The sequence below is a fragment of the Hipposideros armiger genome, unplaced genomic scaffold (genome assembly GCF_001890085.2).
Source record: "Hipposideros armiger isolate ML-2016 unplaced genomic scaffold, ASM189008v1 scaffold_550, whole genome shotgun sequence".
Classification (NCBI taxonomy): Eukaryota; Metazoa; Chordata; class Mammalia; order Chiroptera; family Hipposideridae; genus Hipposideros; species Hipposideros armiger.
Genome location: NW_017731900.1, coordinates 398,976 through 416,032, shown reverse-complemented (window position 1 = coordinate 416,032; position 17,057 = coordinate 398,976). Strand labels below are relative to the sequence as shown.

The window sequence follows — 17,057 nt, the reverse complement described above, 5'->3', positions numbered from 1 at the left end:
TTCCTAGCTGACTATTGGCCAGAGGACTCCCTAAGTTCTTTGCCACATGGGGCTCCCGAACATAGCAACTTGCTTCATCAAAGCCAGCAAGGGAAAGAGTTGGCTAGCAAGATGGGAGTTACAATCTTAAGTAATGTAATCACAGAAGTGACATCCCATCATCTTTTCTATTAGAAGCAAGTCACAGTTTCCACACACACTCAAGGGGAGGGAATTACATAAGAGCATGACCACCAGGAGGAGGGCATCTTAGTGTCTGTCTAGCACCGTGATCGACAGTTGGGCCTACCAATCATGTTCTAGGCATCAGGTAAACAGCAGAAGCCAGGAATTCTGGTTGAATATTCTTGTTTCACAGAGAAAACCGTAGACTCTCAATAGAATGTTTAACCTTTTTGAAATTTCACACCAATAGAAAGAAAAGCTACTTGACTGAAGCTAAAATTATTTTTCTAAGATCAACTCTTAGGTAATCAAATATATAGGTATAGGTAATCAAATGATGCACTTTCAAGAGCTGTCACTTAACCAATCACCAGTATGTCAGTGCCACCTCCTAAGTCTCTGTCACACTCATTGTCCTTTCTAGTCCCTCTGCCACTGTGTGGTTTAAGCCCTGTAAACAACAGCCTCCTCACCCATCTTCATTCCTCCAGGCTTGTGTCTGCCATCTGCCCTCCCCACAGTTACAGGAGTGACTTTTTCAACCTGCAAACTGATCATATCAGGCTGGAAGTCCTTCAGCGACTCCCTTTTACCTGTGGTACAGGTTCTTGGGGCCGTGGCATGTCCTAAAGGACGGGTTCATAATCTGGCTCCTGGCAACTGTATGTCTGCTGCCATCTGCCCAAATTCCCTCTGTTGTTTTTGCAACCTAGGCTTCGGCAACATGCACTCACCTACATTCCCCCAGGAAGCACATATCTTTTCAAGCTACCATGCCTTTGTTTCTATTTTCTCTAAGTTTAATATTCTTATCCCTGTAATTTCCCAGCAAACTCCTTTTCATTTTTCAAATTTTACCTAAAATGTTATTACATGGCAGTCAAGGGCCAGACTTCAAGTAAAGACAGTGGATTGAACACATGCATATAATTTTCCCCCAAAAACTTCGTTATGGGATATACCATTTTGTGTGATGTAATTCGTATTCTCTACAAAGAAATCTCTGGGGTCCCAATGAAAAGCTTGTGCTTCATTTTTTATTATTTTTTAATTTTTCAATTACAGTTGACATACAATATTATATTTTGGGTGTACAACATTGTGATTAGACATTTATATAACTTACAAAGTGATCACCCTGATAAATCTAGTACCCACCTGACACCATACATAATTATTACAATATTACTGACTATGCTATACCATATTCCTTGTTATACCATACATCCCCAGACTATTTTGTAATTATCAATTTGTATTTCTTAATCCTTTCCCCTTTTTCACCCATCCCCCCCCACTCCTTCCCATCTGGCAACCATCAAAATGTTCTCTATATCTATGAGTTTGTTTCTGTTTTGCTTGTTTATTTATTTTGTTCTTTAGATTCCACATATAAATAAAATCATATGGCATTTGTCTTTCTCTGTCTGACTTACTCCACTCAGCACAATACCCTGTAGATCCATCCATGTTATAGATGGCAAGATCTCATTTGAAAAGGTTGTACTTTAAAAGAAAAAAAAGCTTTGATGTAATTAAGATTTACTCTTGAACACCAGTTCCCTACACAACCAGCTGACTGTCAGCACAAAGTTGACATTGTGCTGATCATTGACCAAATATTCTTTCTTTTTCATATTGTTAAGGAATTAAAAATCTCCATAAAACATCAAAAAGAAAAAAAGCAGTTTTCTTATTGAATAAGCATGAACCAGAGTACCATGGGTGTGGTTGATCATCTACAAAGACATTATAAAGACAGAAAGTCTACCCTATTTCTACAGCCAGGAAGTTACAATCCTTTTGTATGCTCTATTTTCAGTTATTATGTTTGTATGTTCTCAAGATGAACCCGTCCTCCTATGAGAAGACTTAGCAGCACCATCTGTTGAACATTCTTTCATAGTTTATACTAAATTCACCTTTATCAGAAGAAAAATAAAATTTTCTTATTTCTATGGCAAGCAGATGCCTAGAGGCTAACCTCCCACAGTGACAGGGACATAAGGCACTTTCTTCCTAGAGGTTTATATTTCAAAGGGATGGCTCCCAGATCTTTGACAAAAAATATTTCTGGGTTATAAAACAGACAAAAGGCTAACTCAGGAGTAGTTTTTAAAAAATGTATATTACATTAGTACGTATATATATATATATATATATATATATATACACACACACACACATATATGTATATGGGGTGTGATAAAAATTAAGAGTAAATGTTTAAATTAAAGTTATTACAGTAAAAGACACATTCTCATTAATTGCCCTCAAAACACTTCCCCTCACTTCGAACACACTTATCCCATCCTTCTTACCACTTTCTGAAGCAGCTCTGGAAGTCCTCTTTCATGTGTCTTTAGTTGCGCTGTCATGGCTGCTGCCTCTATGTCCTGAATCAATACAAAATGTTTACCTTTCATGGTCATTTTGACTTTGGGGAAGAGCCAGAAGCTGCATGGTGCCAGATCCGGTGAATAAGGTGGATGAGGACACAGCATAATGTTTTTATTTGACAGAAATTGCTGTACCAGAAGCAATGTGTGACACAGAGCATTGTCATGATGGAGGATGAAGTAAAGACACAAAATCGGACTTCCAGAACTGCTTCAGAAATTGGCAAGAATGATGGGATAAGTGTGTTCAAAATGAGGGGGAGTATTTTGAGAGGGATTAATGGTAATGTGTCTTACTCTAATAAATTTTTTATTTAAACATTCACCATATTTTTCGATCACATCATATATATATATATATCCCTTCATATATGTTCTTCACTGGGTGGGACCATACTGCCCAGTGCAAATTACAAAATGTTTAGCATCCTTTGCCCCACCACAAAATACTAGTAATGGCCAATCCCACCGTCCATCCCCAACCACAAGCACTGTGGTAATAATAAAAGGAAGAGTGAGGAGGAGAGAGGGAGAGAAGAAAACTGCCCTTACGCATTTTCAAATACCTCCTGGAAGGTATGATGCCAAGCTTGGTGACCACCTCTTCTGGACTCGCCCAGGACTTTCCCCTTTAACTTTCCTGGTTTCAGCATTGAAAGTTTCAAGTCCCAGAAAACCCATCAGCTCTAGGCAAACTGGGATGGTTGGTCACCCTAACTCCCCACCACACCCCCCCCCACCCACATACATACACACACAAACTCACACACACACACACACACACACACACACACACAAATAATCATGTAATTATGTGCAGGTGGCACTTAGGAAAACATTTAAAAGATTGGCTTTAAAATGGAAGAAATCTGGGTTCGGGTACTGGTTGGGCCCCTTAACCAGTTCTGTGACTAAGCAAGTGTCTGACCAGCTCTTGTGTGTTCAATGGAATAAAAACTGTGCGTCTGGGCTGGTGTGAGAATTCAGCTCCGAATAAACACCCTTACTTCTTGTGTGAACTCAGACCTCAGGTCTTCACCAAAGCTCCCAAGCCAATTTTTATTTATCTCTTCTTTGGAGAAATGAGCTTATCGTGTCCCAAGTGTCACTATATCTGAACCCCAACTAGAAAAGGAGCATTTGTGAGGATGGACAGTGCCTTTGCATTTCCTAATACAGTGGCTGGCAGGTAGGATTCAGGCTGTTCAATAAGGATTGGTTAATAGCTGTTTAATTAATACCCTTATATTGTACCAACCTCTAACTCAGTTGTACCTTTACCACAGTTCTCATTGTGATGTCACAGTATGTTCTTTGGCCTTCCTTGGCTGGATGTTTTCTCAGGATGAGAGTCACCACCAGCACAGACACAAGTGACCCCCACTTATTGGACGTACATGTTCACAGTGGGAGCTGCATGAGGCTGCCCCAGGGGTGTGATTTCAGGAGGATTTTATTCACCCCAGTGTTTCCCCCGTGGGCTCCTAATCCATGCCTCACAATCCGAAGTGTGTTCATGAGGTCTTCTCAGTCATTTTCTCCCTGGTGGGAGCCCCTCAGCTGGATTCAGCATTGAGAGTAGGTCTTGGAAGGCAGAGGCTGGGGAGGCCAAGAAGGAAGTGGCCCTGAAAAAGGTCAAGGGCACCAATGGCTATGAGCAATGGTAATTTCACTGGCCCCTGACACAGAAGGTGACCCCCTCACACTGTCTCCTGGTATAGGCCCTGCATCTGTATCTCGTGCACACGTGAAGTTGGCTGCTGTCCTCAACTAAATTTTATGATTTAACAGTTCCTGAGGGCAGAGACTCAGACATAGCACTGAGCACATAGTACTTGCTTCAAAAAAATTCTGCTTGAAATTTTGAAATGATGACAATAGTTCTGGAACAGCACACTGTAGAGTATTGATATGCTGCAGTTGATAGAATGGGACTTTAATTACTTTTATAGACTATAACCCACAGAATTAAATACAGATCCAGCATAGGACATGGTCAGTGTCCTTGAGGGCAGCTTCAACTGATGAATCTCAGTCCCATGACCTGGCTCTGTTAGTGACTTAAGTGCCCCAAACAAGGGAATAGTTTTGCTGAGTAGGAGGATATGGGGCATAGAAGGCTCTGTGGTCCAGGAAGGAAAAGGAGGTAAAGCTGGATAACAGAGAGACTGACCTAGGGTTAAGATAGTGTTACAAAATTAATAAAGGCCTCTCCTGAAACTATTCCACCCAGCAGGTAGGGCTGGCCACCATCTAACACTGTTTCTCATCAAATTTTTCAATTAAATTTGAGACTATAATTTTTTTATCAATAATCAAGAAATCAGTGATAGACTTGCCAGCTAAAATACCATATGCCCAGTTAAATTGGAATTCCACATAAACAACCAATAAATTTTTAGTAAAAATGTGTTTCAAATATTGCATGGGACATATACTCAAAAACTACTTGTTATTTATGTGGAATTCAAATGTAACTGAGCTTCCTGTGTTTTTATTCACAAAATTTGGCAATGCTAGTCAATGAGATGTAGGATTCATTTCACGGAAATCCACATTATAGCCTACCTCCGTGGAAATTAAGGAGACACAGCCCTTAATTTGCATATGCACACACCAGACCACAAAATGCAGAGAATAATTTTTCCTTTAATGTGATTCATGTTATTTTGACGACCTTCAGGTCAAACTCAGATTTGCAGTGAAAAGCCCCATTGGCTAGTTTTATCTGTGAAGCAGTTGAGAGCTCGTGTGTGATAATGACCTTGGGTTTGATCTGAAGTGTTAGAAGCCGTGTCTCTTGAAGTATTTGGCTCGTGCAAGGACATCATTGCAGAAGTCACAGCCTAGGTCCTGGGTGCTTCTGACATAGCCAGGACCTCCGACGTAGGTGCAGAGTCCACCTGGAATTTGTGAGACAGGTTAACGCTGACCTCACAGCCCCTCCTTGCTTCAGAGTACTCACCAGTTAACTTAGATTGTCTTTCCTCATGCTTGTTGGGAAGCAAGTGAGGTTTGGGGGCAGCTGGTACAATGTATTATGTTTGTCCCTATTATTCCATGTTTTGAGACCACCAACCCATGTCTTTCACCTACCTCTCAGGTACTGGTCAGGGGTCCAGGTTGGAAACCTCCTCTGGATGTCTTTGATTCTATGAGTTAGGACCTCAGTCATTTGGGAAAGCTGGGACTCAGTGATCCAGGATGTGGGGACGTAACTGCCAGAGTCCTACAGGGAGGAAGGCAGAGGAAAAGCCATTTGGGAGGATGGAGTGGCATCATAGGCTCAGAGCTGCTTTCACATTTCCCTTTCTTTCTTTCCTACTCCTTTGGCAGAACTCAATCTCCCTGGGGACAAATAGTAAAGCTACAAGGTTTGGGCAAATGAAGGGACGAGCAGACATTTCGCTACTGCCTCAGTGTAATGGTGAGAGGCAGAGTTGAAAGCCAAGGTTGACAGGTAGTGTAGACTCCAGTCTGATGCTGTCCTTCAACACTGCAACCACAAACCCTCCAAACAGGTCAGAGATGGGGTTTCTATCTGTGCTTGTAATTCTCCTTCCAGATAATCTGAATGTCTAAAGGTACCTCTAACTTTCCTTCTGCACCTTTGGTTACCATTCCATGTAGATTCCAACATATTTAGGAGAAATATCTGACTCTGCAGAATTCTTTCTTCATCTTCAAAGGAGATAGACTTGTCTTTTTCCCAAGAACAAGATTTTACAAAGGAGGCAGAACAGGGCAGCAGAAATGATGCTGGCCCTAACATCACCACAGTTGTCCTTGGTCCCAATCATGCATTTTCCAGCTGCTGCGTGACTTTCCAGCAATGCCTCTCTCCTCATAAATTTACTTCCTCATTTGTAAAGGATGTATTACATGCCTTCCCCAATCCCATTTTATCACATTATTGGGTGGGCCCCCAAATCAAAATATGATAAAGAATTTTAAAGTACTTTTAAATTGCAAAATGTCATACAAAGTATGAATGGGAAGCCAATTTAAAGATCACTTAGGAATATATTTTCCTAAAAGCTTACAAAAACTACTGTAATACTTACAAGTTTCTCAACAACTACAACAATGTGAAATGTAATAGTAAAAAAACTGATCTCATTGTCACCTCTGTCATCACCAATTCCCCCAATGAAGAGTTAATTCGACAGTGAGGTTAAATAATGACCAGTTCCCTAGGAGTCTCTATCAGACAACAAGGAAAACCAGGCAGAATTCATGCAAAAATAAAACCTGACCTTCAGTACTAAGAATTGTGTAGAAAGAAGACAAGGAAGAATGAATTCAATACTTGTTGAGAACCTAGCCGATACCAAGTGATTTGTCACATTGTTTCATTGAATCTTCATAACAGTTCTAAGAGAATGGCATTTTGTAGGTGAGGAAACTGAGGCCCAGGGAGATTACATGGTTTATCCATGGTCACACGATTACAAGATAGCAGTAAGGATCCAACCTGGGATCTTTTTCCTGCATGGCCTTATTGGAAATCCAGAATAGGCAACTAATGATGATATACTGGAGACACAGTATAACTGACTTCGAAAAGGAATTGTGTGGCTCAGAATGAAGCAGAAATGGAACTGCTGATCTCTCTCAGGAGGAGCTATGGCTGCCACAGCTTCAGGGAGCTCCTTTCACTTTGTTCTATGGGGCTGTGTCCCAGGGGTGACATCCACACAACAAATGTAAAGGTGTCCCCTTGGAGATGGGCCACGCAGCACAGCGGCCGTATATCCCGGCTGGTGGAGGGTTACCTGCACAACCCTGATTCTGTCGCCCACGTTGCCCGTATTGACCAGAAAGTTGCCACCAGGAGACTCCCTGGACACGACACCAGCGATCACTGCAGGATCCACACAGTACTTTTGGCCAACAGTGTACATCGTGGGTTGATATCTCAGTAGGTATGGCATGTCTATTTCAGCCAGCCTTTCAGAAGCACGAACTCCTAAAGCAAACACAGAATGAAGGATGTGGCTTGGTGTGACGTATGCTAAAATAGGAGCTCAAGAGAAGAGAGAAAACACACTCCAAGGATCTGGGCAGCAGTTGAGGACTGAGAAGCCCATGTTTGGGTCGGAAGCCCCTAGTGGCCATTCCTAGACCTGAGACTATGATTCTCTGCCTGGAGCTTGAGTTGGCATCCACCAAGGCAGTGTCCTTTGTGGCCACCAGTGCCCCTCAGCGGGGGCAGCAGGGCCATCCCAGGAAAATTCTCTGGGCACAGGCAACATTGGCTCCACTCTACGCACCCCAGTAAAATGCACCTATCCATCAGCTACAACGAGCACATGATGCGAAGGAGGAATTCTCCCTAACCCTTCAAGAAGTCCTTGGAGAGTATCCCTGACAGGTAGGCTCACTCTTGTCCACATTTCCACCCTACAGTGACACCCAGAAGTCCTGTGCGCTTAAACCGTTATGAAGTAACAAGAATGCTGTGCAAAATGAAAACCAATCCTAATTTACCCAGCTAGCCCACTCACCTTCTAAGTACTTTTATGGTTTCAAAAGCACTCTCATCCACATTATTGACCAGAGTTTACAAGAACACTGAAAAGTAAGTACTATTATCCCCCTCCCAGCGGAGGCTCAGGGCTGCTAAGGGACCTGAAGAAGCAGAGCCGGCGCTCCGGCAAGGTCTTTGGACTCTGTATCCAGTGCTCTTTCCACCACTCGGTGGTGTGGGGCTGTGGGAAACAGTGGGAACCCAAAGGGTATGTTGAGAGGATGAAAGCTTGTGGGAAATGATTGGGAGACAGGTGTGGGGTCTCAGGGGAAGGGACAATATCCTGTTGAAGCCACCCTTGCATAAAGGAATCACCTTCTGAGAGAAAGGAAGAGGAGGAGGGCAAGGTAGAGAGTGAAATTATAGCTACCACAATAGTTCAGGCCTCGGCGTCTTCCAATCCCACAAGACGCCCCAGGGGTATCCAGGGTTCGGATGTTTCCATAGCACCCCCAGTTGCTGCTTTCACATGAGCCTACAAATTGAGAAAATTTCAAGCTGAGGCATTGAACTAGAATAGTGGTGATCATCCTTCTGTCCATGAATGAGGTGACATAAAAAACACAACTGTACCCAAATCACTGACAACAAGAACAACACTCTGCAATGGAAACCCTTTTGAAATGTGCAGTCTAGGGACTAAGAAACGATCACAGAACCTGCTCGACACTGAAGTCTCACCTTGAAGCCTGCAGACACGAGGAACTGTTGGAGCAATACTTGCCAAGCTCTGGGGCTGTCCAGTGCTGCTGAGTTGGTGTCTTGGAGTCTAATCAGAGATTGTGTATTCCCTGTAAGCTAGTCCTCATCTTCCATCATATGTGAACTCTTAGCACTTCTCCCTCTGATCCCCCTAACTTGTTGGTCTGGTGAGATGTTTATGTTTTGCTCTGCAGAAACACGTATGAAGTCTGGCCTTCCTGGGATCTCAATCCAGATCCCAAGTAACGGCGCTGCTCATAAACTGTGACGTGGAGCTGGCTTCCTGTGCTCTCTCATCCACATCTAGGGGTGACTAAGACCCCAAAGAGGGGGAGGGCACCTGGTGAGGCGTGGGGTGAGTCTCCAGGTGGGGCTCTGTCTTTCTTCTTCTTCCTTCGTCTCTGCCCTTCCTTCTCTCTCCCTTTAACTGCCACTGTCATTTTCATCACTGAAGGGGATTCCACAAAGACCACTGAAAGCACGGACATTCCCGAGTATGCATCATTCACACCCGAAGGAGGGCACAGGAGCCAGTAACAAGATACCTACAGGTGGCAGGAAATTCCCCCTTGAGAGAATCATCTCACTATTATAAGCCTTCTCATTACTCTTTTTGATTTGTTTTATTCTTTGATGAAAGATTATATCATCAAATCTTAATGATTTGCACACCTTTGGAAGTATGTTTATTGCTTATCATCATGTGTGTACTGTATGTTTATGTAAATGTATTTTAAGGTTCTCTTACTAAGAGCTTCATGTGGGGGACGGTCGGATGGTCAGTTGGTTAGAGTGCGTGCTCTGAACAACAAGGTTGCCGGTTTGACTCCCACATGGGATGGTGGGCTGCGCCCCCCGCAACTAGATTGAAAACGGCGGTTGGACTTGGAGCTGAGCTGCACCCTCCACAACTAAGATTGAAGGACAACAACTTGACTTGGAGCTGATGGGTCCTGGAAAAAACACATCGTTCCCCAATAAAGTTTAAAAAAAAAAAAGAACACTTAAAAAAAAAACCAGAACTTCGTGGGGTTGACATCTGAAAATACTAGTATTTTGGAGTACACACTACTACTTTAAACTGTTTCCGTAGTGTAGTGGTTATCACGTTCGCCTCGCACACTACTACTTTAAAAACTTTTGATGAGTAATCTAAGAGAAATGAGCAAATGAAATGACTTGATCTTTTAAGAGTATACTAAAAATTAAACGAGCCAGCATGTCCCTTCATAATTTTTAATGAGTATACTTTATTTTTATAATTGGTGACAAGTACCCTTAATAATAACTGTTTATGTCACTCATGGCTCCCTGCCTTACAGCCTCTCCCTAACTACATTACATGCTCCTCAAATTTCCTTACATTCCCAAAATTCCTTATAGGAATTTTGACATATTTATTGAATGAATGGGTCAATAAATAAATGAACATAAGACTGACCCCATATGAGAAACTTTTTAAAAGTTAGAGTCAGGAAAAAAAATTGCTTTTCTTGAGGAATTACGCTTCCTCCTTTTCTCTATCAAAAAAACATGTACTTTTCCTTTTTTGCCCCAGCTGTAAGGAACCTCAGGACCAAATCTGAAATTCCAGCACTGTAACTATGTTAGCCACTGTGTCTAGCTTAGTCACATGTCCTCCATCCCCTCAATGCTAGTTTCCTACTGAATGACTTAATCTTATTGTGGTAAGCCGCCTCAATCTTTCTATGGAAATCTATGGCCTATGAATAAACTCAACAAATGCTTTTGGTGAAAGAGTTTTTATAGAGAAACAATGAGTCTATACTGAATGTCTGGCTTCATGCAATGCTGTTGTAAGCTCACTCCACATCCTGGAGAAGCCCCCCTTCTTTTGTGGGCATCCAGGAGGAGGCAGCTTGTCAGTAGCTGATTCTAACTCCAGGACTTGCAGAACAGTTCAGGGGGGAAAATCACATTTTCCACTGCAGTTTTACATATCAGAAGTACCATTATGTTGCTCCCATCTCCAAGGTCATTTGGGGAAAACAAAACACACTCACCAATAAGGGCAAGGAGGCCCAGAACCAGCGACAGCACAGACATATCGATGGTCTGACTACGAGTCCTAAATGATTTTAAAATAGAAATTAGCTTGCAGATGTGAAAATATCAATCATCATTATAACAATACATAATGTCTCTATGAAGGGTGTGAAAAAAAAAGAACAAGTTTCCCCATGTCTGACCTGAAAAAAATTAATGGTTTGAATCAGAATGAAGAAAAGCAAAAGTCAGACATGTGCTCCATCTATCCTTTCAATTAGCTTAAAATGACGAGACACCTGCTTGGCCCACAGGGATTCTAATTATTTCAAGAAGCCAAGATTCTCAACACCGAGAAACATGGTGACCTGACTTCAGATCCTCAAAAGCAAGTTTTTGATGCATATGCCTTATCCCAATCGCCTCTTCATTATCAAAAGATAAGAAAAGGAGAATTTTGTATTCATTTCTCTTAATTGGGGTTCTTTTTCCTTTGGGTTAGAGGAAAGGTTATACTTTCCTCGGTGCCTGAGAACATATGCGTTGCTATGGTTGTTGGAAGGAGTTAGAAGACATTGTCCACGGCTCTAAGCTCCCAGCCTGGAAAGCTCAGATCCCTTGGCCACCTTGCACCATATTTCACATCCTGGGAGTAACAAACCTGGGCCAGAGCCCAGGGTAGGGGGATGGAGAGACCGGCTACTTCCACCAGGAAAGTCAAATCCCCATGAAGTCAGGTCATGAGCAAGGGTCCAGGACTGACCTCATAAGGTGCTCACTAGATAGGAGAACTGACAACTGGTCACCGTCAAGCACTTGCTTTCATACTTGCTCTCGTGTACTTTCTCTCTTTCTCATCACAACCATTTCTCTAATCACCATCCACATTTCCAAAGAGCCATGATTCCCCCACTAGATACCAGATGAATACACAAAAGCCACCCAGCATCGTTTGCAGTTGACCCCAGTGAATGCTGGAGAAGCAGGCCACCTGCCCCCAAAGCCTCCACCTCCCAACAGCCCCTCCCACTGCAGGGTGTTCCCATGACCTCCTTTGGTTGACTGAGCCTGGCTACCTACCATTTTGAATTATTACTATCATTATAAGTAGGAGTGTGCATATAAGTATGGTATCCAGCATTTTCATAATTCTTTTCTCATCTCTTTTGTTTTAAGGTTATTCTTACAGGTGGTTCCATCCAAACACCCAGGAAGAGATTATGTCTCAAGATGAAGAAGACTTTGTGAGGTGGGTACTAGACTTGTCAAGGGGATTACTTTGTAAGTAATATAAATGTCTAACCATTACACTGTACATCTGAAACCAATATAATATTGAATGTCAACTGTAACTGAAAAAAATTTTTTCCTAAGTTGAAGGAAAGGTAGTAAGGGAGTCATTTGAATGAAGTCTTCTTACACTGAGGGGTCGTGTGCCCCTCAGCTATGGGTGCCATCTTGTTTTTCTCCCCTACACCATTGAGATGGTCTATCTGATTTCCCTGAGTTGAGTAGAATATGTCACGCTGAGTCCCAACACCAGAAAGTTACAGGAACTTGAAATTTTAGCTGGCTCTGCAGGCACTCTCCGATTCAATCACCCAACAGGAATCATGTATTTAGGACCAAGCACTGACTGAGAGAGGACACTCAGTCCCAGGAAAAATAATAAAGAGCCATTTAGGTATAGGAGAAGCTTATAGAAAGTTCATCTTCACAGAGGCGTCTCCCTGGCTTTATGGAAAGAACCCAGCAGAAAACAGCATGGCTTGCATCCAGATGCTAAACCCAGGGCATTGACTGTTTTTTGCTGCTGTTCTGGGAAGCAAAAAAAACTTCCTCTGGAAACCCAAGTGAAAAGGCTTAGCTTGTATTGCAACATGAAAGCTACTTCATTCTCCAAGCATAACTAAATATCTGTTGAGCAAGCCCTTAATGAAAAGAGTCTAAGTAAACATACAATTACTTAGAAACACAGGGTTCCTTTCTGTCATTTCTCCCCCTGATTACACCAGGCAAGAGCAAGAAGCAGCAATGAACATAAACACTGCATGTTGATACAAGCCAAGCTCTGTGACCCAACTTTACAGGTGCCTAGAAGCACTGTGGGTTTAGAAGGGACTTCAGGGGCACTGCTGGAGTGTGCTCAGGAAGGGGCCATGGGTTGACTAACCAGAGATGACTACTCGGTCAACACCCCTGTGGCTTCCAGCACTTGAAATGTCTGACCAAGACAACACAGGGTTGTGATGCCCAGCACAATGTCTATGGTGACATCAGTCCTTTCCCTTCCTGGAGAGCAAAACAGTGACAAACAGCATGTGGTGTCAACAAGCTGGAGCAGTGGGGCCCACCGGGCACCCTGAGCCTCCCTCGGGGACAATTCAAGTTCCTGGTGGCTTCTACCCACCCTCCCTCCATCACATACTTTGCAATTTCCAAAGCATCATTTAGGTTTGTAAGGCACAATGGGCCATTTCTTCCTCCTTTAAACAATTGTGGAAAAAGTGGAAATAAAGGTCTTTGTAGTTTCCCCTCCATAGGACTCTCATCCCTTTTCCATAAAAGGACTCCCAGATCTCTTTGCCATAAACCTTGATCCACAGCCACCTTGGTCCTTAGGGCCCTCCACCCAGTCTGGGAAATGTGTTGTATTGACAGCCTGCAGTGCCTGGAGATGAGGGCGGCCTGTCCCATTGTGGCCCCTGTTTGAACCTGGAAGAATTGAGAAATGCTCTACACACCCGCCTTAGGCATGGTCTCTTGCTCCGTGTTGTATTGTCTCCCTAGTTTTGCTCCCTGTGGGCTGATAAGCCTTTCCATCACATTTGAGTCCTGTACATGCTCGTTGCCCCGTCCTTCCCCTCCTTCCTCACACAGGCGGCAACACCCCAGCACGATGCCTTGCAGACGGCTATGTACCAACATGCCTAATAAAATAACAGCCATGACAGTCACATATATAAAATGTTTCTGCCACTAGGGTCACGTATCCTCAAGAAAAATTAAACTTTTTAGAGTAAAATATAAGGCTCCTTTTAAGCTCCCTGTTTACAAAGTTGCATTTTCACGCGGTCTGTGAAAATACATAGTTCCTGAATTTGGATTGTGAGCCAACAGCCCAGAAGAACTCAGAGGTTTGCCCGCTTCTCTTCACACTCTGCAGGCAAATCCTTTCCTTGTTGAGAGGCCTGGAAGGGATTCCCTTCTCTCTGTGAGGCCTCTGTGCCTGTTTGGAGTTCCCAGGGTTGAGAACTCCAGGAAGGCTCCTGTCCTGATGCTGAGGCCTGTCCCAGGAATGTCTCAGCAGAACAAAGATCAAGTCAAAGAGACCATGGCATCTCTGTTCCATCCAAGACTCTCGAAGCTTGTCTATCCTTTTACTCTATTGAGCTTAAGCTATGAGACATGTTGGCTTTAATTCCTTCCCAGCTTCCAGAAAAAACAGGACTTGGTTATAGAACCATCACTTTAAGTTTATGGGGTTAATAAACCTTGACAGCAGTGAGGATGGGGGTGGAGGAGAGATTATCACTTGGTAAAATACAAACACCACTGTCCCTCCTTTAGCTTTGAAATAACCAAAAAGACACCCTATTTGGCCTGCTACAGCTTTTGTTAAATGCACACAAATTTCTGTGCCCCCATTCTTGGTTTTGCAAATGCTCACAAATCCAAAAGTAGCTTTATACTTGCATTATAAGAAATCTAAATTTTTATAAGTATTATAATGAGCAGAAAAAAATTATTCTATCATGTACATAATTTTTAGAACTTGGGTTTTCCTTGCAAGGTCGTTTAGTTTTATCGGACTCCAGATTTTCTTGTTTACTCAGCAGTAAAAACAATCATTATCAATCGATCACTATAGACTGGATTTTTCATCCTAAATAAGCCTGAGCATAAATTCTACAACTCTGTTTTACACTCACCTGTCTTCACTTAGCTTTTGTCCTTAGAGAGAGGCAGCCCATCAGTGCTTTATATACTGTCCCTGTCCTGCCTCCTCTTTTTGAAAGTGTTGACTTCATCCTATTATGAAAAAATGTATGGCTAAGTCTTACAAATTATAGTAATGATCATAATAATTACAACTACTTTGAACTTATATAAGGCCTTTTATTCAAAACTGTCCTGGCATTTTGCAAACATTAACCAATTATTGTCTTACCACACCTCAGAGGGTAGATCCTAATTGCAGGTTCATTGACACTTTCAGGTCGAACACATTTTATTTGTACTGGTTTCTGGAATGAGGTTAGGTAAGGAAAGGAGGGAGGGAGGGAGTGATGGAGGAAGGAAAGAAGGAAGGAAGGAAGGAAGGGAGGAAGGAAGGGAGAGAGGAAGGGGAAAGGGAAAGAGGAGAGAAGAAGAGAGAGAGGGAGGAAAGAAGGAGAATTTGGAGTGTCCGAAACTCTTATTCTTCACTTGATCTTAGCCAAAAGGCCGAGAAGCGACGAAACTCTTATTCTTGTTCTGCATTTCAGGGAAGTAGAGCCACACCTTAGACAGGCTGGATGATGCTCTTTTATATGAGTATACATCCAGTACCTACAGCTTGTTCCTAAACATCTGCCTCAATAAATACTTCAGGATGCTTATAGGAAGTTTCCAGGAAGGACTCTGCCCAAGACTGCCCAGGGATGAGTTTCATAACTATGAGAGGGGGCCCCTCTATCACCACACCCTGTACCCCAGCTCTACTGAATGACTCAATTTTCCCCAAATGCAGCCCCCTTGCTTGCTCTATGCCTTCCCTAGGCTCTTTCCTCAACTGGTAGGGACAAGGACCATTTGTCTTTATAACCCCAGAACCTAACACCCTGCCTGACACCTAGGAGACATCAATAACACCGGTGAAGTAAATGGCTAACTTGTTTCTAATGCTTCCCTAATGCCCCCTGCCTTCTCCCCACTCCCTGCCTGGCCATGGCTAGAATGTAAGCTCTGAGCAGTGAACGTGGCTGTGCATTTACAACCGAGTCCCCACCGCCTAGATCAGAGTCTGGGATGCTGTGGGTGTTGGGTGAGTATATGTTGAATCAGTCAGTGTAGGAAGAGTTTCTACAACCTCACCCAGCAGGATGCAGACTGAGTTTCCAGCACCCTGTCCCAGGGTAGGAGTGCATTCCTCTGTCTGATGCTGCCCTCGGGTATTTCTATCGCAGCACCTATGACACTTGGTTTGTGTTGTTGTTTGTTTGTTTGTTTTTGTCAGTCTGAAAACAACTTGAGAGCAAGGACCGGGTCTTTTTTCCTGTTTCTGCTAAATGACACATAAGAGTTTCATGTTTATGGAATGACTGAATAAATGAATTGAAGGATATTTGGGACTTGTAGGAAGTCACTGACTTGACATCACAGTTCAGAATTTTGAGATTAGGATTTTGCTATTCTCTACCTATGGCTGAGATGTTTTATTGAAACATGGCCATGGGGGCGGCCGGTTAGCTTAGTTGGTTAGAGTCCAAGGTTGCCCGTTCGATCCCCACGCCCTCCAAAACTAGATTGACAATAACTATTTCACTTGGAGCTGATGGGTCCTGGAAAAACACACTGTCCCCCAATAAAAAAATAAAAATAAAAATAAAAACATGGCCATGGCCATTCCTTTCCATAGTGTCTATGACGGCTTTTGTGCTGCAATGACAGAGGTATTGAGACCACATGGCCCACAAGCAGGTTTGGGCTGTTAAAGAAAAGTTTGCCAGCCCCTGGTCTAGAGTCTCCATTTGGTCAGAAGAACTAAAAATGCAGTTAGAGAGAAAAATGAAGTAGCTGCCCAGGAGGAAGAAGAAATGAGAATTGCAGAGAGTCCTGCCAGCATTCTAAGCTGAGCTTTCAAATGACCTTGAGATCCAACCACATTCCAGTCCTCAAGTTCAGTCCAGACACCCCCATTGTCTCCTACTAAATTCCTCTTTTTATTGAAAGTAGTTTGAGTTGGGCTAATGATATTTGTAACTCAAAGGTACTGTTATTTAACTTACCCACGTATTCAACTCATTTATTCATTCATATTTCATAGAGTGCTTATTCTGTGTCAGGTATGATGCTGGGATGAATGATACAGTGGTGAACAGGACAGCCGTGGTCCCTGCCCCTGGAAAGCTTATATTTTAATAGAATGAGTTAGATTTCAGGTGAACCTTCAATCCCATAAGGTTATAATGGGGATGAAAAATTCCTATCATCTAGTAACATTGTGGTTGTCTTAACCTCGTAGCACAATGCATTACTCACGTGTCCGTGGT

General features: G+C 42.9%; 1 protein-coding gene across 1 annotated transcript; it reads right to left on the bottom strand.

Annotated features, from left to right (window-relative positions):
• Positions 1-5,348: 5,348 nt before the first annotated feature.
• LYG1 (lysozyme g1) lies at positions 5,349-10,863 on the bottom strand. The gene is made up of 5 exons (XM_019669202.1): positions 10,821-10,863; positions 8,465-8,569; positions 7,340-7,533; positions 5,661-5,793; positions 5,349-5,467 (listed from the first exon to the last, which is right to left on the bottom strand). Exons 1-5 carry the CDS (start codon positions 10,861-10,863, stop codon positions 5,349-5,351), a joined length of 594 nt encoding a protein of 197 aa, XP_019524747.1.
• Between the last annotated feature and the right edge of the window lie 6,194 nt (positions 10,864-17,057).

Bases quoted from the DNA above. Each gene is read 5' to 3' on its own strand.
- LYG1 (XM_019669202.1), bottom strand. From the start codon at position 10,863: ATGTCTGTGCTGTCGCTGGTTCTGGGCCTCCTTGCCCTTATTG. The intron at 8,570-10,820 runs GTGAGTGTGTTT...CTCAATTTGTAG, and splicing joins GGGCCTCCTTGCCCTTATTG to GCTCATGTGAAAGCAGCAAC. The intron at 7,534-8,464 runs GTAGCTATAATT...TGTTTGCTTTAG, and splicing joins CCGAGGCCTGAACTATTGTG to GAGTTCGTGCTTCTGAAAGG.